Source organism: Protobothrops mucrosquamatus, unplaced genomic scaffold, assembly GCF_001527695.2.
Source record: "Protobothrops mucrosquamatus isolate PMUCROS unplaced genomic scaffold, P.Mucros_1.0 scaffold11, whole genome shotgun sequence".
NCBI lineage: Eukaryota > Metazoa > Chordata > Lepidosauria > Squamata > Viperidae > Protobothrops > Protobothrops mucrosquamatus.
The window spans coordinates 111344-132077 of record NW_015386398.1 but is presented as its reverse complement, the minus strand read 5'-3'; the positions used below and the strand labels follow the sequence as shown (position 1 = coordinate 132077).

Sequence of the window (20734 nt, the reverse complement as noted above, 5' to 3'; positions counted from 1 at the left end):
AGGGTAAATGTCGAAACGGGGAGCGTGGCTTGTTTTGTAGACAGTATCCTGTACGTGTGAAATAAAAGAGCAAAACAACGAATCAATATAACAAGAAGCGGGTCCTTGGAAGTATAATCCGTTTTGTTAAAAAAAATAAGGATTTGGATCTTATTTTGGTGTTATTTTGATAGCTGTCTTATTCCTAACACTTTGGACATAATAAATAGATCATTAGGTTTGGTTGTTTTATACTTTGCTGTTTTACTGTTTGGCGTGGGAGGGGGAACTCCAGAATTTACCCTAGCATTTCTGAAATGTTCAGATAAACTATACACGTGGGTATACCTTTTGGGGAGGTTAGCTGTAATTATCCCACTCCAACTGAGCCATTTTTGTGGTGTGGATCTGTTTTTGGAAAACTTTTTGGTAAAGGGGTCCAAGGGGCAGGATTCGAAGCTGGGAGAGTTGAGTTCTAGTCCTGACCTAGCTATGAAAGTCAGCTGGGTGACTTTGGACCAGTTGTTAGCCAAAGGAAAAACTAAAAAAAAAAACCAACCTAAAAAAAAAGGCAAAAGTGAGAATTAAGAAATTAGATGATGGGATTTACCAGAGGGAATATTTAAAAATTAAACATCTGTTTGAATATGGTTAAAGAAATAGAAAGATTTTGGATATAAATGAAGATTAGTTTAAGAGGGATAAGCCCCTCAAGTAATACAGTATTTTTTCTTTCTTTTTTCTTTTGTGTTTTGTTTTTTGACATGAGAAATATAAAAATGTTGGGATGGTTTATATAAAAGAAATTGTTTTCTTTTTTCCTTTTTTTTAAGATATGAGAATTGTAAAAGTGTTAGGATGGCTTGTATGAGAAAAAAGACAAATACTTAAGTGTAATTAATTTGGAGAAAATCTTAATCAGTAAGAATGCTTTGAATATTGGGAAAACAAATTTAAATAAGAATTTTGTAAACAGGATCTATGACGATACAATCAAGATAATCAATTAGAAAAGAAGCTTTATATTGATGGCGTTATTTGCAGAAACATGAGAAAAATGTCTATATTTAATTATCATTTACTCAAATAATAAGAAATGTATTAATTTAAGGTTGGCAAAAGAAAATATTATTGGAAGAAGAGAAAATCAAGCAAAGCTAGTCCATATAATTCTGTATGGACTATAGAATTATAGAAATTAATTGTTATTGATTGTTTTGTAAATACTAACCCAAACAACACTCTGTTTACCAAATATTAAGGTGATTATGTTAAAAATCAATAAAACATATTTTTAAAAAACTAAATGGCATGCCCCTTCTGAAAATGTCATTAAGAAACCTGTATGGATTTGTTCCTATGGTCACCAAGAATTAGGATTGACTTAATAGGATACTACCACCATGTTTATATGTAGATTATATGTTCTTTGAAATGTCTCCATGATAATTTTCCTTCATATTCTCTTTTGTTCCAAGGTCTGTGGCCAATCTTAAGTCATGTCCGTGGGCTGCATTTACACACGGCTGAGGCTTCTACTTCGACCACCCCGTTTGATGCTTTTCCATCATCCCAGTTGTGCCATCCATGCCTCCAGTGCCACACTTGCTGGACACAACAAGTGGTCCAAAGTCAGGCATATTAAGGGTCCTAAAGATATTGCACGTTCATTAGTCTTCCAAAAACTTACCATGATGATCCGTTTTGCTGTGAGGGGTACGGATCCAATATTTCACTGGCTTTTTTTACAATCAAAGTGAAGACTCCTAAGAACAGCTGTGGCTAAGCCACAATATGACATGAAGCCATAATGTGGTTGGTTTTGATGTTGTGTTGTGTGAATCCAGCCATTTGTGATTTACCATATGGAAAGCCATATTCCAGGCAATAATGGTTGGACAAACCTTTGTTAGCTAGGTGTGGTTCTTGTTGTGCTAACTTGTCTGAAGTGAGGGACTTGCAGAAAAGACAAGATTGTGACATGTATCCCTGTTTTCTGGCGAGCAGAACGGTCCTTTCTGCCAAGATTGTTAGGATGAGACAGTGACCTAACAGTTTGGTCTAATGATTAAGGCACCAGGCTAGAAACTAGGACTGTGAGTTCTAGTCCCACCTTAGGCACGAAAACCAGCTGGGTGACTTTGGGCCGGTCACTTTCTCTTAGCCCAACCCACCTCACAGGGTTGTTGGGAGGAAAATAGGAGAAGAAAGGAGTGTTGTTTCTGTTTGCTGCCTTGACTTATTTATAAAAATAATAAAAATGGGATGTAAAATTAATAAACCGGAGCTGTGAAACATGTTGCTCCCTATTTGCACTGAATGAGCTCTTCAGATTTAATAGAAGACATTCTGCATTTAAAACTAGGCTGGATCCTGAATGTTCTCTCCTTTCCTTAATTACAACATTTGGAAGAAACCACGGTGTGCGCATCCTTAATTATGTATAGTTGAACTCAGCTTTCTTGCACTAACTCAGGAGTAGGCAATCTTGGCTCTTTTGTGACTCATGGACTTCAACTCCCAGAATTCCTGAGCCAGCATGGCTGAGCTTGGAAACTCTCCTTTTCCCCTCAGCGTGGCTGGCTCAGGAATTCTGGGAGTTGAAGTCCACGAGTCATAAAAGAGCCAAGGTTGCCTACCCCTGCACCAACTGAACAAAATTCTCTTTTATTTCCAGTTTCCTAAAATGTAGTGTAGTGCTTCCTAAGCCAATGATAATGATCGGCCATCTCTTTCTGCATTGCCTTTTCAGAAGGAGGACCCAACCCACATCTTAACACTAATTTAGCCAACATTATTGAGGTGTGTCGAAGGAAGAATATGCCAAAAAACTCTATTGAAACAGCCATCTCTGGCGCGGTAGGTTTCTGAGTCATTGGGGGGTCTACATAAAGGGATGGCTATAGCCAAAGATGTACAATACAAGCTATGGCAATGCCAAAATGATGGTGGTGTCATCCTGTTGATAAAGCCACATGACATCATTGACAAGATAAGACTTATATACTTAGATCAGAATACAAGGCATGATTGGTGTTATTTGCTCCACGATATCACAACAAATGTACCTTCCCCCACACCCTTCCCTCTGAATGTCCCTGCTGACTCCTTTGTGAGCCAACAATAGTAGCAAAAAAGGGAAATGCTGCATCTATTTGGGGGCAAAACAGTTATTAGGACCAGCCAGCTTTTGGTCTCTATTTTGTGATTTTTTATTGCTGTTCGGTTTTAAATTCCTTTGTGGAGCTTGTACAGCAGAAAAGCAACTTAGAAATTTCTTTAAGGAATACATTTTTAAGGGATGCATTGAAGAACACTTGAAGACCACTTGGAAGCTACAACTGGTCCAGACAACAGTAGCATGTGCTGAATTAGGTGTTCCTTTGGTTTGGCCATATTACATCTCTGTTGTTTGAGCTGTACTGGCTCCCAGCTTTCTTCCAGGTACAATTCAAAGTGTTGGTTATCACTTTTAAAACCCTTCATGGAATAAGACCCAGATACTTGCAGGACTACCTCCTCAGAATAGCTGCCTATCCTAGGCAGATAGGCAGGCATGTTCCGGTCCCTTCCCTGAAATCTTGTCATCTAGTGGCACTTCAGAAGGGTACCTTTTCCATGGCTACACTACCTTATGAAACACCCTCCCTCTGGTGATTTGGCAGGCCCTCTTTTAGCTTTCTGGTATGCTACCAAGAGCTGGCTTGTTACCCAGATGCTAGGATAGAAGGAGGATATTTAGATTGGTTGTGGGGCATCTCAAGGAGATGACTTAAGTCAGGGGTCTTCAAACCTGGCCCTTTTATGACTTGTGGACTTCAACTCCCAGAATTCCTCAGCCAGGCACGTGTGCCTGGCTGAGGAATTCTGGGAGTTGAAGTCCACAAGTCATAAAAGGGCCAAGTTTGAAGACCCCTGACTTAAGCACTGCATTTTTGTTTTTATGGTTCTGTGGTCTATGATTTTGTAGTTACTGCTTTCATTGTTGTGAGTCGCCCAGAGTTGTGTTTAAGATAGGTGGCCACACAAATCTTTTAAATAAATAAACAAATGCATTTGGTTCCCGCTTTTGTTAAATTGCTTTAAAGGGGCAGCTGAGGACAATATGCTTGATACTTGAAATGATGGGGAAGGTTATGTGGTTTGCTGATAGTTATCATTATTAATTTCTTTGGCAGGAAAAGATGAAATCCATCTATCACTTCTGCAGTGTCCGAGGTCCAGGTGGCTCATCATTCTATGTCGAAATACTGACAGACAACGTAAAGAGGACTTCCAATGAAATCCGATATCTTTTAAACAAAAATGGGTTAGTGCAACCTAAGGAGTGTTGGCTGGCCAGTTTGCAAGAGATAGGAGGGGGGGCATGGAAGTTTAATGGAGATTTGTGGTCCTTTCACATCAGAGACTGCAGAAGTTCTAGCAAGCCACTACTTAATAAGTCTTAGGCCAGTGCTGGCGAACCTATGGCACGCGTGCCAGAGGCGGCACTCAGAGCCCTCTCTGTGGGCACGTGCGCCATCGCCCCAGCCGCCTCACCAGCAGCTCCCCTGGAAGAGAGTTGCCCCCAAGCGTGAAGCAGTGCAGCCAAGGACATGGCAGCCAGGCAGTGGTAACAAGACTGCATCCTCACGCCCTGTTGCACGGTTGATGCTGTGGGGCACTGGCGGATGGCGTGGCTGCCATGGCCCTGCTGGGCCGCCATGGCGATTGGCGGGCTGTGGAGGCAGTGAATGGCCCTATGGACGGGCGGGGGCAGGGCGGATGTGGGGCAGGGGCGGGGCTGGTTTTGGGCACTTGGTCTCTAAAAGATTCACCATCACTGTCTTAGGCTAAAGCAGTGGTGGTGAAGCTATGGCACAGGTGCCAGAGGCGGCACTCAGAGCCCTCTCTGTGGGCACACGTGCCGTTGCCCCAGGCTTGCCTCCTCCGTGACCTCCTCCTCAACAGCAGCCCCCCCCGGAGGAGAGTCACCCCCGAGCGTGGCCCACGCAGAGCAGTGCAGCCAAGGACATGGCAGCCAGACAGAATAGACAAGACTCTGCCCTCTACGCCCCATCGTGCACAGTTGATGCTGTGGGGTGCGGGCAGAGGGCGTGGCCGCCATAGCGCTGCTGGGCGATCTGCAGCGGGCCTTGGAGGCAGTGAGTGGCCCTGCGGGCAGGCAGGGGCAGGGCAGGGGGTGGAGCAGGGGCGGGGCCAGTTTTTGGGCACTCGGTCTCTAAAAGTTTCACCATCACTGTCTTAGGCTAAAGACTTGGTTCCTTGCAGGGGGAGCATTGCCGAAGGGATTCACAATCATTTTGAAAAAAAGGGGGTTGTGACTGTCAGCAAGGAAGACAAATCCGGCAGTCCTGTCAGCATGGATCAGGCACTTGACTTGGCAATTGAAGCCGGAGCTGAAGATGTCCAGGAAGAGGAAGAGGAGGATGAGAAGGTGGTGCTCAGGGTGAGTTGAAAGGGTGGGTTTAAATTCAGCAAAGTAAGCAGCACACATTTCCACTCTCTAAAAAAATAAATTAAAAAACGTTGCACCCCAATTGGTTGACCCAGCGAGGAGGTGAGGACAAACGTTTAACACATTTTGAGTGATTTCACAAAGCTTACACGGTTTGGGCTGAGTTTGTACTTGAATGGGAGATCACCAGAAAAATCCCAAGACTGTAGACTGAGGAAAGTGGGGGGGGGGGGGGGAACTCTTAAGTGAAAAAAATGGCAAATTCCCTGTAATTTCTGAGAATATTGCCCATAATGTCCATTGTCACTAGGGTTGAGCTCAAGCTGTGGAGTCTTTATAACAAAATCATTGGCTTGACGCTGAGTTTCAGTGGCACTACATGGAGGGGACTGTGGACTACAAAAATGAGTGTGTGTGTGGGGGGGGGGGGGTTGACCAAGAGAATCTTGCTTGCCCTGAAGTATAAGTTGGAGTTAAGGGTGTTTTTGTACAATTGATAAAATTTCATATGGCTTAGAAATGGTTCCCTATGCAAGACTATAGGTAGTCCTTGAGTTACGACTGTAATGAAGCCTGCCCATTAAGGTTGTAAATATCAATGGTTGTAAAACAGATTGGTCATGTGACCCACCAAATTTTATGACTTTTTTGCATTAAGCAAATATCATTAAGCAAATACTGCAGTTGTTAAACGAACTCACTGTTTGCTATAGACTATTTTTTCTGAATGCAGCAAAACAGTCATAAAATGTAGTTCATGTGGTCACAGGGCACGGGAGCAACCATTGGAACTTCGGATACAGGTCCTAAGTCCCCTTTTTCAAGTAGATCAGTGATGGCGAACCTTTTAGAGACCGAGTGCCCAAACTGCAACCCAAAACCCACTTATGCATCGTCGGGTGCCGGGTGGGTGTGGCCCATTGGCTGGATGTGGCCAATTGGGTGGGCATGGCCCATTGGGTGGGCGTGGCTGCGGTGGTAATGGCAGACGGGGTGGGACTAAAAAGTTCAATCAATCAATTCCAACTTTGCAAGATCTTTTTTTTCCCCGCAAGAAGTTGAAATTGACTGATTGAACCGTTTTTTGAGGTTTTTTGCATATGGCGGAGGCCTAAAGTGAACAGGTTTTATAAAACCCAGCTGAAGACCTAGGACTGAGGCGACAGCGCGCATGCCCACAGAGAGGGCTCTGAGTGTCGCCTCTGGCACCCGTGCCATAGGTTCGCCACCACTGAAGTAGATCATAACTTCAAACTGTTACTAAGTGATCAGTCGTAAGTCAAGGACTACCTATATACATTGTGGCTCTTGCCCATCCTTACCTCACCAAGATAGCAAACCCACCATGGAGATGCATGCCAGAGGAATATAGGACTGGATCCCTGCAAGGTAGCACACTGAAATCTCTCACTTGGACAGGATGTGCACCCAACAGGTAGCTGATCATTGATTTCCACCAAGTGCTTGCCAAGCTCTGTCAGAATTCACTCGTGCTCAGTCTGAACTAGACTCTTTCTAGATCAGGGGTAAGCAACCTTAGCTCTTTTATGACTTGTGGACTTCAACTCCCAGAATTCCTGAGCCAGCCATGCTGAGGGGAAAGGGAGAGTTTCCAAGCTCAGCCAAGCCAGCTCAGGAATTCTGGGAGTTGAAATCCACGAGTCATAAAAGAGCCAAGGTTGCCTACCCCTGGTCTAGACAAAGAACAAGTTGTAACAGCAACCGTGATCTAAATATGTAAATTCCTTGACTCCTGCAGATTAGTCTCCCAAAGAGTCAAACCCCCCCCCCCCCACTGTTGGAGAATCCCAAGGCATGGTTATAACTATTTGAACTTTTTAGACTTGATGAGGCGTTTTAGGTTTCTAGGCACTGGCTCTAACACTATATTTTTTCCTTCTTTTGTCTTCTCCACCGCTTAGTTTATTTCCGCTGTGTCCACCTTGCACCAAGTACGTGAAAAACTGGAGTCGCTGGGTCTTTGTTCATTGTCTGCTGGCCTTGAATTCATCCCAATTGTCCATGTCCAGCTATCAGACCCAGAGATAGAAGGGGCCGTGAGGTTGCTAGAGGCCCTTGAAGACCACGTAGATGTTGTTCGGGTATACAACAACATTGCATAGTTTTACCAGCATACTTCCAGGAGCTACTGAAGCCTTACCAGCTAAATTCTGGTATTATTTTCCCCCGATTCAAACCAAGACTATTAATGGTAAATGACATTTGCTATGTTTCTGACATGTCCATGTGCCTCTTTGCCCTCTTCTTCACGTTCCTTGTCGGAAGACAACCCAACGGCATGTACCAAATGTGGATGCTAGAAAAGTGCTGGAGCAAGACAGCTTGGAAATATCTAGAAATATCTGGGATTGGTTACTAGTTGCAATTGGAGGATAGTGTGGCTGTCTCATTAGCACCTCAATATAACAAACCAATCATATCCAAACAGATAATTCCCAAGCCAACAGTGATACATTAACTGAAAGTTCAGTAATCTTGATATAACTGGATACGTTCTTGGTCCATTTTTCCTGAGCTGTTGGGAGATAGTTCTGCCTTCTTCAAGCATGCAAGCTCGTAAAAAATCTTTACACACACACACCTCTCTACACATCTGAATTTATGTGTGATGGAACCAGTTTGGATACATACTTTGCTCCTTTGGGATGCCTCCACGATGGACAGTAAATGCATCCAAATAGCCATTCTGAATCATATTAAAGCATTTGTCCTGAAGAATCATTCAGCAGCAATTCACATCTGTGTTTCTAGAATCAGTATCACTTTGTTTTTCCCCTTAGATCAATTTGTTCAGAAATATTAATACAGAAACTGAAAGTTGGTATGCAAATGTCTATTTACATTGATAATTGTGCATCCACATATATTTTTAAAATGGCCGTTTGGTGTATGGTTCTATCAAATTTGAGAAAAAAAGTGTGTTTTGTAGTTGTGCGGCTGGCGTGTCTCAGATGTGTACAGGTACTCCTTGGCTTATGACCATAATAGGAGCCTGCCATTACAATTGTAGGACATGATGGTGGTAAAGCAGTTCACCCATGTGAGTGACTCAGTTTTACTTTTTTTGTGTCACTCAAATGAACGCAGCAGTTGTAAAATTAACACATTGCCGTGGGCCATTTTTATGGAAAGCCCAAAATATTATACTGATTTTCGGCAAAAGTGTTGTAACACGCAGGCATATAACAATGGGATACTGCAAATAGCTGTATATACTGAACACCCAATGTGCAGTCATGGGATGGGGGTTTTTTTTGGGGGGGGGCAGCTGCCAGAACATTAGAACCATGTCATAAGTACCTTTGGGAATTGGGGGGGGGATGTCCACTGCAACTTCAAACAGTTGCTAAGCAACTGGTCGTAAGTTGAAGACTATATGAATGCTGATGAATGTGTCTGTAAACAAACATCTACATATGTCACAATTGATTTGCACAGATAGGATTATGAGCCTATGCCAGTGATGGCAAACCTTTTAGAGATCGAGTGCCCAAAACTGGCCCTGCCCCTGCTCCACCCCCCCTGCCCTGCCCCCACTTTGCTCCCCCATCCCCCGCCTGCCCACAGGACCACTCACCACCTCCAGGGCCCGCCGCAGATCGCCCAGGCAGCCCAGCAGCGCTATGGCGGCCACACCCTCTGCCCGCACCCTGCAGCATCAACTGCATGATGGGATATGAGGGCAGAGTTTTATCTACGCTGCCTGGCTGCCATGTCCTTGGCTGCGCTGCTCCATGTGGGCCATGCTCAGGGGTGACTCTCCTTCAGGGGGGCTGCTGGAGAGGAGGGGGTTGGGGGAGGCAAGGCTGGGGCAACAGCACGTGTGTCCACAGAGAGGGCTCCGAGTGCCGCCCCTGGCAGCCGTGCCATAGGTTCGCCATCACTGGCCTATACATTACAAATTGGGGAAAGAAATCCTTTCCTTAAAAGGAGAATTCATTATCAGATGAGTGATACTATTTTTGTATTTATATTCTACTAATTCCATATGCATCGTCAAATTTTCTTCATAGGCAAATTTTAAGGCTTAGAACAAAATAGGTTGCAAAGTCGAGGCTTATGGACACTTTTTTTTTTAATATACTAAGAAAATAATGGGAGGGGGAAATCAAGATAATACAGGCCAGTCATTGTGTGCTTGATTTTGTGTGTGAATTTGGAAGTTGTATAACCAACAGTGTTTCTCCAATATTGGCATAGATGTGCTCCTGTTCTTCTCTGAAATATTATACTTTTTTCTAGTATACAATATAAAAAGTAAAGCAACACTTCAATTTAATTACTAGTCTATTAACATTCATACACTAGAAAATGGCACAGGAAGGGGAATTTACACAATCAGTTACAATGAGAAGGTATCTTAATACAATATTAGCATGGAGTTGACAGTATCATTGCCTAATGAGCATCACAGATAAACACAATATACAAAAACTGTTTTTCTTTAATAGTCATTTGAAGATTATGGGTAAAAGCAGAAATAACACCCCTTATAAATTCTACGTATTAATGTCTAAATGGAACACAAGACATGATCTAACATTACCTTTTCAATGAGGCTATGATGGAAATATTTTGAAACCAATTGCTAGCCCAGCTGCAGGAAAACTAAACAAGTAAAGTAGATGTTCATTTAATAGCAAGACTGTTTTTTTTTCTACCCAGGCATGTCCTTCTGTACTCCAGGGTTTGGTAAACTACAGGCTATATGCATTCCATGTTATCTCATATAGTCCCCAAGTAGTCTTTTAGCTGATTGGGATCAAAATGAAGGTTCAATTTCTAGTATCAGAACATGGAGAGTTATTTGGTTTCCCTAACTTCAGATGTTACAATATCACTGGATGTATTGGCTTAAAATAAGATTCTCAAGACCGTTAACTAGCTAGAAAGTCACAAACAAATATTACTGATAATCCTCACTTAACATTCTTCAGTGACACTTCAAAGTTACAATAATGTTGAATGAATGATGCTTATGCCTGGTCCTTGAAGTTATGGCCGCTCCAGCACCCCTGTGATCACATGATCAAAGTTGGGCACTTGGCATGCCACCTGCATATATTATCACAGGGTGCACTTCAATTAACTCCATCCGCCTACCTCCCATCTTTGCCCTTTTGGCTGTTCTCTGCTTTACTTCCCCCTGTGCTCTGCCAGCAGCTGCAATGCAAAGGCCAACAAGTCAGGCACACATCATCAGCTGTGGGAGGAAGATGGGGGTAAGCTGGGGGGAGCAGGGGAGCGCAGGATACCGAAAAAGGCAAAGATTGGGATGAGATTGTAGATGGAGATGAGGTGGAGGCGAGTACAACAGGGCAGGAAATGCGTGCAGTCCTCACTTAACAATGTGCAACTGTGACTATCAAACATTCCAATGCTAAGTGGTGTGGTTATATAATCTTTCACTTAACAGCCACATCTCTTAGCAATGGAAATTCCGGTCCCGATTCGGGTTTTTAAGTGAGGATTACTTGTAGAGCAGGGGTGGGCACCTATGGCCTTTTATGACTTGTGAACTTCAACTCCCAGAATTCCTGAGCTTGCTACAGGTCATAAAGGGGCCATAGCTGCCCACCCCTGCTATAGAGGGTAGCCAATTTGGAAGGGCACGTATGCCTATGTAGCAGTCCTTGCTCCTGGTTACATCTGGACAAGCCAACAGCTTGTTTGTCCAGGCAGAGTGCAGGTGTGGCTTTAGCACATGATTTCTGTACAACAAGCCAGACTGGTTCCCACTTGGGACAAGCCAATGACAAGATCTTCTGTAGCTGTTCCTCTACAGAACAAACACTGCTCCAGAATAAGTGAACTGGAAATGAGTGTGGCTGCCTCCAAAATATAGCCACAGTATTGGTAATTTTGCAAAAAGTAAGCAATCTCGGCCCTTTACTGATAAACCCTGATTTGAAGAATTCCACAGCCCCCCTTAAAAGCCCTGACCCCCCTAACGTAGTTTTTAAATTACTTCTATTCTTATTGATCCTGGGGAAAACTTAAAGAGATAAAGCGGGTGCTTGGAGCCACTGTAAATCTAAAGGTAAAGGAAGAAAAAAAAACCTGAAAATTTCAATCAAGCCCATTCTAGTGATAAAAGGCAACTCTGCTCTCCCCGTAGAGGAGCTAGAAAGAAAGGATGATGCAACCTTAAAAGCTGCCTTCTGGCTGTTCTCAATCAGGGTCAGTTTCTGGACTCGGAGGGAGGGGGGACTCAGCCGAAGTAGCACAAGGCAGGAAAAGTTCAGTGTAGCCGTTTCCACAGGGTGGAGAAGGAGAAGCTGCAGGGAAGTCTAGATTCATAGACCTGGCCAAATCTTGACTCTGGAACACCTCAAAATCAATGCCCGGGTTCCCTGGAGACAGCCCCTCAGGAGGGTGTCCATCATTCGGGCGACAGATCTCAAAGCGGCACCAGCGGTACCCAGCACACTTGTGTGCACCTGGGCAGCTCTGGACAAGGTGTTGGACTGCGGGGTGTGACAGCCCAAAGAATTCGGCCCCTGCTGGCTCAAGCTGGCCAGCACCCACTGCTTCCAACAGCTGAGCATGGCAGGCATCCGGGGTGGACCCCATTATTACAGCTCCCAGTTCGTCTTCAGGGGCAATTTCGAAGTGTGGCCCGGTGCCCCCGTCCTTGATCTGGCAGGTGTAGAGACAGCGGCAAGTTGGCCTGTGGGTGCTGGCAAAAACCCTGGTACTGCAGTATCCCACCGGGTAGATGGCATTCTCTGTGTGGAAACCAGGACGGTCGGAGATGATCTCACCCAGACTGTAGACAGTCAGTGGACCTAAAGCAATAGGAAAAATCGGTCGTCCGGCAGGATCTAAGGGAAGCGGGGGGACCAGCCGGCGGATGCCCAGCTCCAGGGGTGCCCTGCGTTTGGATGCTCGGCCATTCTCTTTGCCTTTGCGCTCCCGGCGAATTTTGCGAGTAGCCGGCTCATCTGGGGATGGTTGCAGGCTGGCTGCCACAGCTGGTGTGGGTGAGTCTTCTTCAGCCAGGGCTTGTGCTTGCAACAGGCGAGTAAGCAGGAAGCGGCGCTCTTCACGTGCCTGCAGGTATTTGGTCTCCATCCGGGCAACCTCATCACACAAGGCTGCGTTCTCGTAAACCAGCACCTTGGCCACACGGCAAAGACGCTGGAACTTCAAGCGATAACGTTCATCCTGGCTTTTCCGTAGGTTTTTCTTCATCGTGGGCAGCAGAAGAGAAGAAACGGAGGTAGGCAGTAGATGGCTGTAGGGAAGAAGAAAAGTCCCAAAGGCAATTTCAGCAAATAGGTAAATATTTCCAGCTCAGTCTTGTCCTAGCAATCAATCAACCATGCATAAATTATGAATATGGCAAGGCTGGCTACTTCTAATCAGACACAAGCATATTGTAACGTACAACTGTACCACTGTGGCCTTCTAAAATGAGATTCAATATACTTAAGAGCATAGCTTTGTTTTCACACAAGCAGAAAAAATGCAGAAAAGGGCAAGTCAAATAATTAAAAAAGCCAAAGTTACAACATTTTGGGATTTTAATATTTTTAAAAAGTAATACAAAATATAATTCCACAAACTTATGGATCCCAAAGCATCTATTGGCTATCCAAGAAGAAAGAAGAAGCTTGGTGCAAGTGGTCCTCATTTAGTGATCACAACTGAGACTGGCACTCAGTTAAGCAAAGCAGTTGTGAAACTGCAACTGCTTACAATCTTACACCAGCTTTCCTTTGCTTTACAGACCTGTGAAGGTCGTAAATGTGATTGGTCACAAAGCTCCTTTTTCATCACTGTCGCAACTGCAAATGGTCACTATACCATGCAGTTACTAGACAAGGACTACCTGTTTTAGCCCCTGGATGACTGCTATTGAACCAGATTGTGGGGAAAACCCTTTGTCTAATTCAACATAGGTCTCTCATATGGAACAGCCACATTTCAGTTTCAGAGCTGTTCCATTTAAACAGAACCCCTTTTCACCTTCCCAGTGTAACCTTTTTCCTTAAAAGTTCAGCAAAACAATGATCCTGGTAAGAAATTTTCCTCCACATTTACCTATGCAAAGTGCTAAAAAGGGCGGAAATTATGGCAAAGAGGAAACTAGAATAAAATAAACAGAAAGGTAAGGACACAGCAATGAAAAATCAGCAACCCACAAGAAGATAAGGCAGAGCTGGCTTTGCCCCGAGGTGCCTAAAATAAAGCATGCCCAGCTTCATTTGTGGGTAATGGGCCCATAACTCTGTTATCTCTTGGTCACCTAGCTGGCTAAGCATCTGTAGTCCCAGTACCATAAAGGGACCCCAGGTTGGGAAACTATCTTTAATGGAATTTGCTTTTAAAAAAGTAATACAACAGGCATCCACTTTCATGGCTTCCAAAGTGAACATTGACAAACTGAGGGCAGACTAGATCAATTACTTACTGCCATCACAACGGGCAAATAAAGCCCCCCACTCCAGTTAAAAAACAATATATCATAGTATTTCTGAAACATGGCGACTTTAAAACACGTGGACTTCATCTCCCAGAATTCTCCAGCCAGCATGAGGAATTCTGGGAGATGAAGACCACGTGTCCTAAAGTCGCCAAGTTTCAGAAATGCTGATCTATCAACTACTACCTGGAAATGGAAAGTTATAGTGGTTTGGCCACTGCGGGTGACCAGGATAGCAGCGAGACTGGATGCAATTCAGCTGCGGTCCTTCGCACGTTCTAGCCAGAATTCCCCGCTCTTTTGCTAGAAACGCAGAATTATTCGAAATAAGCATTTGCAATTATGAGATGACTTGCAAAGCATATCATCTGCCCGCCTCCTCCTCTCCTAATCGAATTTATCATTGCAGAACTCTCGCCACCGGATTCTCACCCCGAGATCGCAGCAACCCGCCTTCTCAGATCCCGGAGCAGGAAGCGGAAAGAGCGGAGGCTGCGAGATCCCCTCCCCCCTTGACGTCTCTGCCTTGCTCTGCTGCTGGCGTAACCCTTTGCTTGCTGAGGAAGGATTAGCGCCTTCTCGCGGCGGGCCTTGCTCCTCTGCCTTCGAAGGGGCAGGGCGGGAATTCAACCTAAGGCAGGGGTCTTCAGACCTGGCCCTTTTATGACTTGTGGACTTCAACTCCCAGAATTCTTCAGCCAGTGTGCCTGGCTGAGGAATTCTGGGAGTTGAAGTCCACAAGTCATAAAAGGACCAAGTTTGAAGACCCCTGGTCTATGGAGTCTTCGCAGCTGCATCTCTGGCAGAGGAGCCTCAGCAGTTGCTTCTGTCTGGCCCTGATCAATGCACAGGAATCATGTGGCAACTTTTTCTTCTGAAGGAGTGAAGTACAAACCAGAATTCTTTTTGGAAAAGAGGTTGAGAAGATGGAGTGATTGGGGCATGTAAATTAAACAGATCTGTATATCTGCAAGATTACGACTGATGAAAATATCGTACAGCCTCGCTCTTGGTTCTGGTTCACCATTACGCGGAATAATTATTTAGCAGCTGAGTTTTAACACTACAGGTGCAGGGCTTCTCAATCTTGGCAACTTTAAGATATGTGGATTTCAACTCCCAGAATTCACCTGCTGGCAGGCTGGTGGGGGAATTCTGGGAATTGGAGTCCACCCATTTGAAAGCTGCCAATCTTGAGATGGAGAACTCGGGTCCCAAGGCAGCCAAAGATGGAAATGAGGCAACTTAGAGCAAGGAGAAGAGAAGGTGTGTCTCAGGTTGCTTAGAGAAGCTACACCTTGGCTGGGTTTGGGGTGTGTGTGGCATATGGAGCGGCCAGTGTTCTGGTGGGCAGATCCAGGTCATGGCAGAAGAAGTAATCCAGGCAGGAGGCTTGAAAAGGAAGAAAGAATTTGAGCAGAGTATGCTCAAGAAGGAACAGGAGGATTTCAAGCAAATCCGCAAAGGGTTCTTAAAAAGGCACAGCCCCCGCCCCCCGCCCCCCGTGTATGTGTGTAGAATGTGTGAAAAGAACTGAAGACTGCTTGTATGGAGCAATCCCTGCATTTTGCTCAGAAGAAGCTTGGCACCGGAGCCCAATCACTCTGTGTTCATAAATTAATTTTCAACTGCAAATGGCCGTAAAGATGAGCTGCTTGCCAAGCACCCAAAATGCAATCAAATGACCTTGGGTGTATGCGTGGCTGTCATAAGTCCACAAATGGGTCATAAGAAGCTCGGGGGAGATCTGTTGTAACTTCAAATGCTCATTAAGTGGCCAGTCATAAATTGAGGATTACCTGTGGTTGAACAAAGCAGGAAGATATTGGAACAGGGTTAGTCTAAATCACAGGTGTCAAACTCGTCACGTGACGTGTCATGATGTATCGTGACTTTTTTTTTGCATTGCTGGAGCTGGGGTGGGCACAGCCTCTGCGCGGGCCAGCAGTTTGACACCCTGGTCTAAATCAGTATTTACTAGCTGGAGAATTCTGGGAGTCCATCAATCTTAAAGTTGCCAAGTTTGAAAAACACTGGTCTAAATGTACTAGTCTTGGGGCATCTGAAAGGCTGATATTTCTACTGTGGCGTAAACATTTGCAACAGTGGTTCCTTCTTCTAAAGCAGGATGCCTATCTTCGAAGTTCTTCATACAATATAAGCAGTGCTTTTTTTGTAAAAAAAAAAAAAAAGTGCCAGAACTCACACACGTCATACAATCCGCCTTGCCTACCCTTACAAGGTTCCATCCAAAAAAGGTGCCGGAACTCTGTTCTGGGCGTTCTATGACCAAAAAAAGCCCTGAATATAAGTGAAAAAGAGTCTTAACAACAGTTGCAGCATCCAGCAGTAACATGATTGCCACTGCTGACTTTCCCAGCTGGCTTCTGACATGGTAGATTAATGTCAGCTCACAAATTGCAGTCATCTGATGTTTCGTTTGACAACCATGAGTACTTCAAATGTGAAGCTGTTTATTTACATCTGGGTTTCAGTGTCTTTCTCAATGGCATTTCTGATTTCGAAACCCCAACTCAACCAGGTTACTCTTCTGCTTGTCCTCTGACTTCAGACCAGTGAGAAATTCCTGTTTGTGAAACACCATTATTTTCACCAGAAGACTGATCCAAACAAAAGCTATCACCCCTTGACACAAAATGTTGACATTAAGTCTTGCCTGCAGGTTTTTGCTTTGTACTCTTGTGGTCTGAATTTTATTTCAATATAGGCTGTTTTGAAACACTCAGAGCTGTAGACAAGCCTGGGAAGTTTAAAAAAAAAATCAGAAAAAAACTAGTAACCCATTAAACCAGGGGTTTTCAAACTTGGCCCTTTTATGACTTGTGGACTTCAACTCCAGGCGTGCCTGGCTGAGCAATTCTGGGAGTTGAAGTCCACAAGTCATAAAAGGGCCAAGTTTGAAGACCCCTGCATTAAACATACATGTAATCATGAAGAGTTTTGCTCAAGTTGTGGGAAAGGCTTTGATTTTAGTAATTTTTAAATGAAACCTCCCCTTACAAAACTGAAGTACTCTGCAATATATATTGTGACTTGGATGTATGATTAGAGGATTAATGCTATCCAGTAATTAATACTTAAAATTAATTAAAAGAAGACCCCCATCCATGTGCCGTCCATCTCTTGATTTGGGTTTTTGTATAGTTTTAAAAATTTTAATTTGTCATTTTAATATTTTAATATATTTTAATTTTTGTGTATTTTATAGCCTGTGAGCTGCCCAGAATAACCTAACAGAGAAGATGAGCAGCATACAAATTTAATCAACAAATAAAATATAAAGAAAGAAATGCTGAAGATATTCTGCATATAGCAAACAAGATCTGGCTTTCTCACTATAGTTTGGTGCCTCCCCCCCCAAAAAAGGAAGCTGACAAAAGAGAAAGAAATTACACCAGCTCAAGCATCTGTGATGTTGGAAATCATTCGCCAATGTAGTCGCACTTTCTCTGAATGTAGAGGTAAACTTCAAAAAACTGTACTGCCCAGGACATGCTCCCATAAGATGGCAACTAACATAAAGTTCTGTACTGGGCTGTCTTGACTTGCAGTTCCCTCAAGGGGGCAGTGGAAGCACGCTTTCCGTGGTTTACTAGTGCTAAATCCTCAGTAGAATGCTTGAATAGACTTTACAACCTGGAAGGAAAGTAGGCTGTACCTGTTGAATTTCAGCTTGTTCGGTTGTCAGTGATTGGGAGTGTCTGTCCTAGGAAAATCATCTGTTGCATGAATAGGTGAGTGCGAGATGCGTCTGATCCTGAATATAGATTAATCAACATACTCTAATGAGCTCAATTTTGTGTGTAAGGAGAGCAGTCAGTTGGATGCCTCGTTTATAAATCAGATTCATATATATGTGAGATCAAAATCAAGTAAGCCATGTTGCTCCTGGCAGCTAGGTGTGCCATAGATCAGGGATCCCCAACCCTGGTCTGTGGACTGTCACGGCATATCAGGCATACTGTGGATAAAATTTACTTGAACTTCAGTAAGGCATTTGACAAAGTAGATCACAACCTACTACTTGATAAGATAGAAAAATTCAGGTTAGACAGCATCACCAACAGATGGATCCGTAGCTGGCTGATCGGCCGTACTCAGCATGTGGTCCTCAATGGAACCACATCTACATGGAGGGAAGTGTGTAGTGGGCCTAGTGCTCTTCAACATCTTCATCAATGATTTGGACGAGGGGATAGATGGGGAACTCATCAAATTTGCAGACGACACCAAGCTGGCAGGAATAGCCAACACTCCAGAAGACAGGCTTAGGATACAGGAGGATCTGGACAGACTTAAACACTGGGCTCTATCTAACAAAATGAAATTCAATGGTGAAAAAAGTAAGGTTCTACATTTAGGCAAGAAAAACCAAATGTACAGGTACCTTGCTCAATAGTAGCAACTGTGAGAGGGATCTCGGAGTCCTAGTGGACAATCACTTAAATATGAGCCAGCAGTGTGCTGCAGCTGCCCAAAAAGCCAACACAGTGCTGGGCTGCATTAACAGACGGATAGAATCAAGATCACGTGAAGTGTTAATACCACTTTACAATGCCTTGGTAAGGCCACACTTTGAATACTGCATCCAGGTTTGGTCACCACGATGTAAAAAAGATGTTGAGACTCTAGAAAGACTACAGAGAAGAGCAACAAAGATGATTAGGGGACTGGAGGCTAAACCATATAAGGAAAGGCTGCTGGAATTAGGTATGTCTAGTTTAATGAAGAGAAGGATGAGGGGGGACATGATAGCAGTGTTCCAATATCTCAGGGGCTGCCACAAAGAAGAGGGAGTCAAGCTATTTTCCAAAGCGCCTGAAGGCAGGACAAGAAGCAACGGATGGAAACTAATCAAGGAGAGAAGCAACCTAGAACTAAGGAGATACTTCCTGACAGTGAGAACAATTAACCAGTGGAACAACCTGCCTCCAGAAGCGGTGAATGCTCCAACATTGGAAGTTTTTAAGAAGAAACTGGACAGCCATTTGTCCGAAATGGTATAGGGTTACCTGCCTGAGCAGGGGGTTGGACTTGATGACCTCTGAGGCCCCTTCCAACTTTATTATTATTATTATTATTATTATTATTATTATTATTATTATTATTATTATTATTATTATTATTATTATTATTATTATTATTATTATTATTATTATTATTATACCAGAAAACCCAAATAAGAGAAGTCCCATCCATGGGAGGCAGGCAACATGCAAAATTGTGCCCCTTCCAGTCTGCTGAAAAACCTCTCTGCTGCTGCAATAGATAACAGCCCTCCTTGTGATATGATATCTGAAAATTTGATCTTTGAATAATAACAACAACAACAATAACAATAATAATAATAACGAAGAAGAAGAAGAAGAAGAAGAAGAAGAAGAAGAAGGAGGAGGAGGAGGAGGAGGAGNGAAGAAGAAGAAGAAGAAGAAGAAGAAGAAGAAGAAGAAGAAGAAGAAGAAGAAGAAGAAGAAGAAGAAGAAGAAGAAGAAGAAGAAGTAGTAGTAGTAGTAGTAGTAGTAGTAGTAATAGTTGGAAGGGACCTTGGAGGTCTTCTAGTCCAACCCCCTGCTCAGGCAGGAAACCATATTCCATTTCAGACAAATGGCTGTCCAGTCTCTTCTTAAAAACTTCCAGTGTTGGAGCATTCACCGCTTCTGGAGGCAGGTTGTTCCACTGGTTAATTGTTCTAACTGTTAGGAAGTTTCTCCTTAGTTCTAGGTTGCTTCTCTCCTTGATTAGTTTCCATCCGTTGCTTCTTGTCTTGTCTTCAGGTGCTTCTGGTGCTGAGAAGGAAAGATTTAAAAGTTAGAGAAGGTAATGGAGGTAAAGGAGGTAAAGGAGTCCCTGCGGATTTTAGTCCACCAGTCATAGCCAACTTTGGTGAGCAGTGCTCATCTCTGTTTTGAAGATGCTGTAAAACAGTCATGTCAAACTGCCGGCCTGCAGGCCAGATGCATCATGCTGAAACTGCGCCTACCCCATTGATGGCAATGGGGGAAAAGTCCCGATACGTCACGTGATGTCATGTGACATCGCGAGTTTGACATGCCTGCTATAAAAGGTTATACAGCTGCCACCTTCCCACCTGTTGTCTGAGGGTCCACAGATCAGCAAAAAAATCAAGATGGCATCTGTAACTCCAGAACTGATGCCAAGATCCTTTTCATATGCATTGAGACACATTGAAAACTGGCAGGGCTTTACTTTTTATTTCACTTTTTCTTTTTTTTCAAAAGATTTTTTATTGTTTTCAACATAAAAAAAAGAACACATCACAAGTACATCACAATTGGAAACCCCCCCTCCACCCCCCACCCGGACTTCCCAAACCTAATCCCAGGATACTATTCAACTAAAAATAACCTTATATTAATATCCCTAACTCCACAAAGTATAATTCTACATAAGTAGGTGAAATATATGTATATATATAAAGAAAAAATTTTTTTTTATCTAAAAACCTAACCTATATTCCACCATTCTATGCTTATTTTGAATATAAACAATCCATCTTCTCCATATTGATAAAAATTGTTCATTTGAGTGATCCTTCAAATAAGCCGAAATCTTTGCCATTTCAGCAAGATGCGAAACCTTCACTCTCCAGTCCTCTATTGTAGGTAAGACTTTACTCTTCCAGTTTTGAGCTATCAGCAAACGGGCAGCAGTTAAACAATACAACATCAAATTCGTTTCTTTTACATCCAGATTATGTGTAATACCTAGGAGAAACAACTGAGGCAAAAAAAAAATTCTTCTTTTAAAAACTTGCTGTAAATTCCACCATAATTTTATCCAGAAGGCTTTAATAACCTTGCAAGTCC

General features: G+C 43.5%; 2 protein-coding genes across 2 annotated transcripts in view; one reads left to right on the top strand and one right to left on the bottom strand.

Annotated features, from left to right (window-relative positions):
- Positions 1 to 8189, top strand: part of LOC107282698 (translational activator of cytochrome c oxidase 1) — an 8628-nt gene extending 439 nt beyond the window's left edge. The window contains exons 2-6 of the mRNA XM_015810512.1: positions 1458 to 1695; positions 2732 to 2838; positions 4158 to 4288; positions 5251 to 5428; positions 7360 to 8189. Of these exons, the coding sequence (XP_015665998.1) occupies positions 1479 to 1695; positions 2732 to 2838; positions 4158 to 4288; positions 5251 to 5428; positions 7360 to 7560 (834 nt within the window). The 5' untranslated portion in view covers positions 1458 to 1478 and the 3' untranslated portion in view covers positions 7561 to 8189. The remainder of the gene's footprint in view (positions 1 to 1457; positions 1696 to 2731; positions 2839 to 4157; positions 4289 to 5250; positions 5429 to 7359) is intronic.
- Positions 8190 to 11514: 3325 nt separating this feature from the next.
- LOC107282719 (transforming growth factor beta regulator 1-like) lies at positions 11515 to 12666 on the bottom strand. Its single transcript, XM_015810536.1, has one exon. The coding sequence runs from the start codon at positions 12650 to 12652 to the stop codon at positions 11630 to 11632; it is 1023 nt and encodes a 340-aa protein (XP_015666022.1). The 5' UTR covers positions 12653 to 12666; the 3' UTR covers positions 11515 to 11629.
- Between the last annotated feature and the right edge of the window lie 8068 nt (positions 12667 to 20734).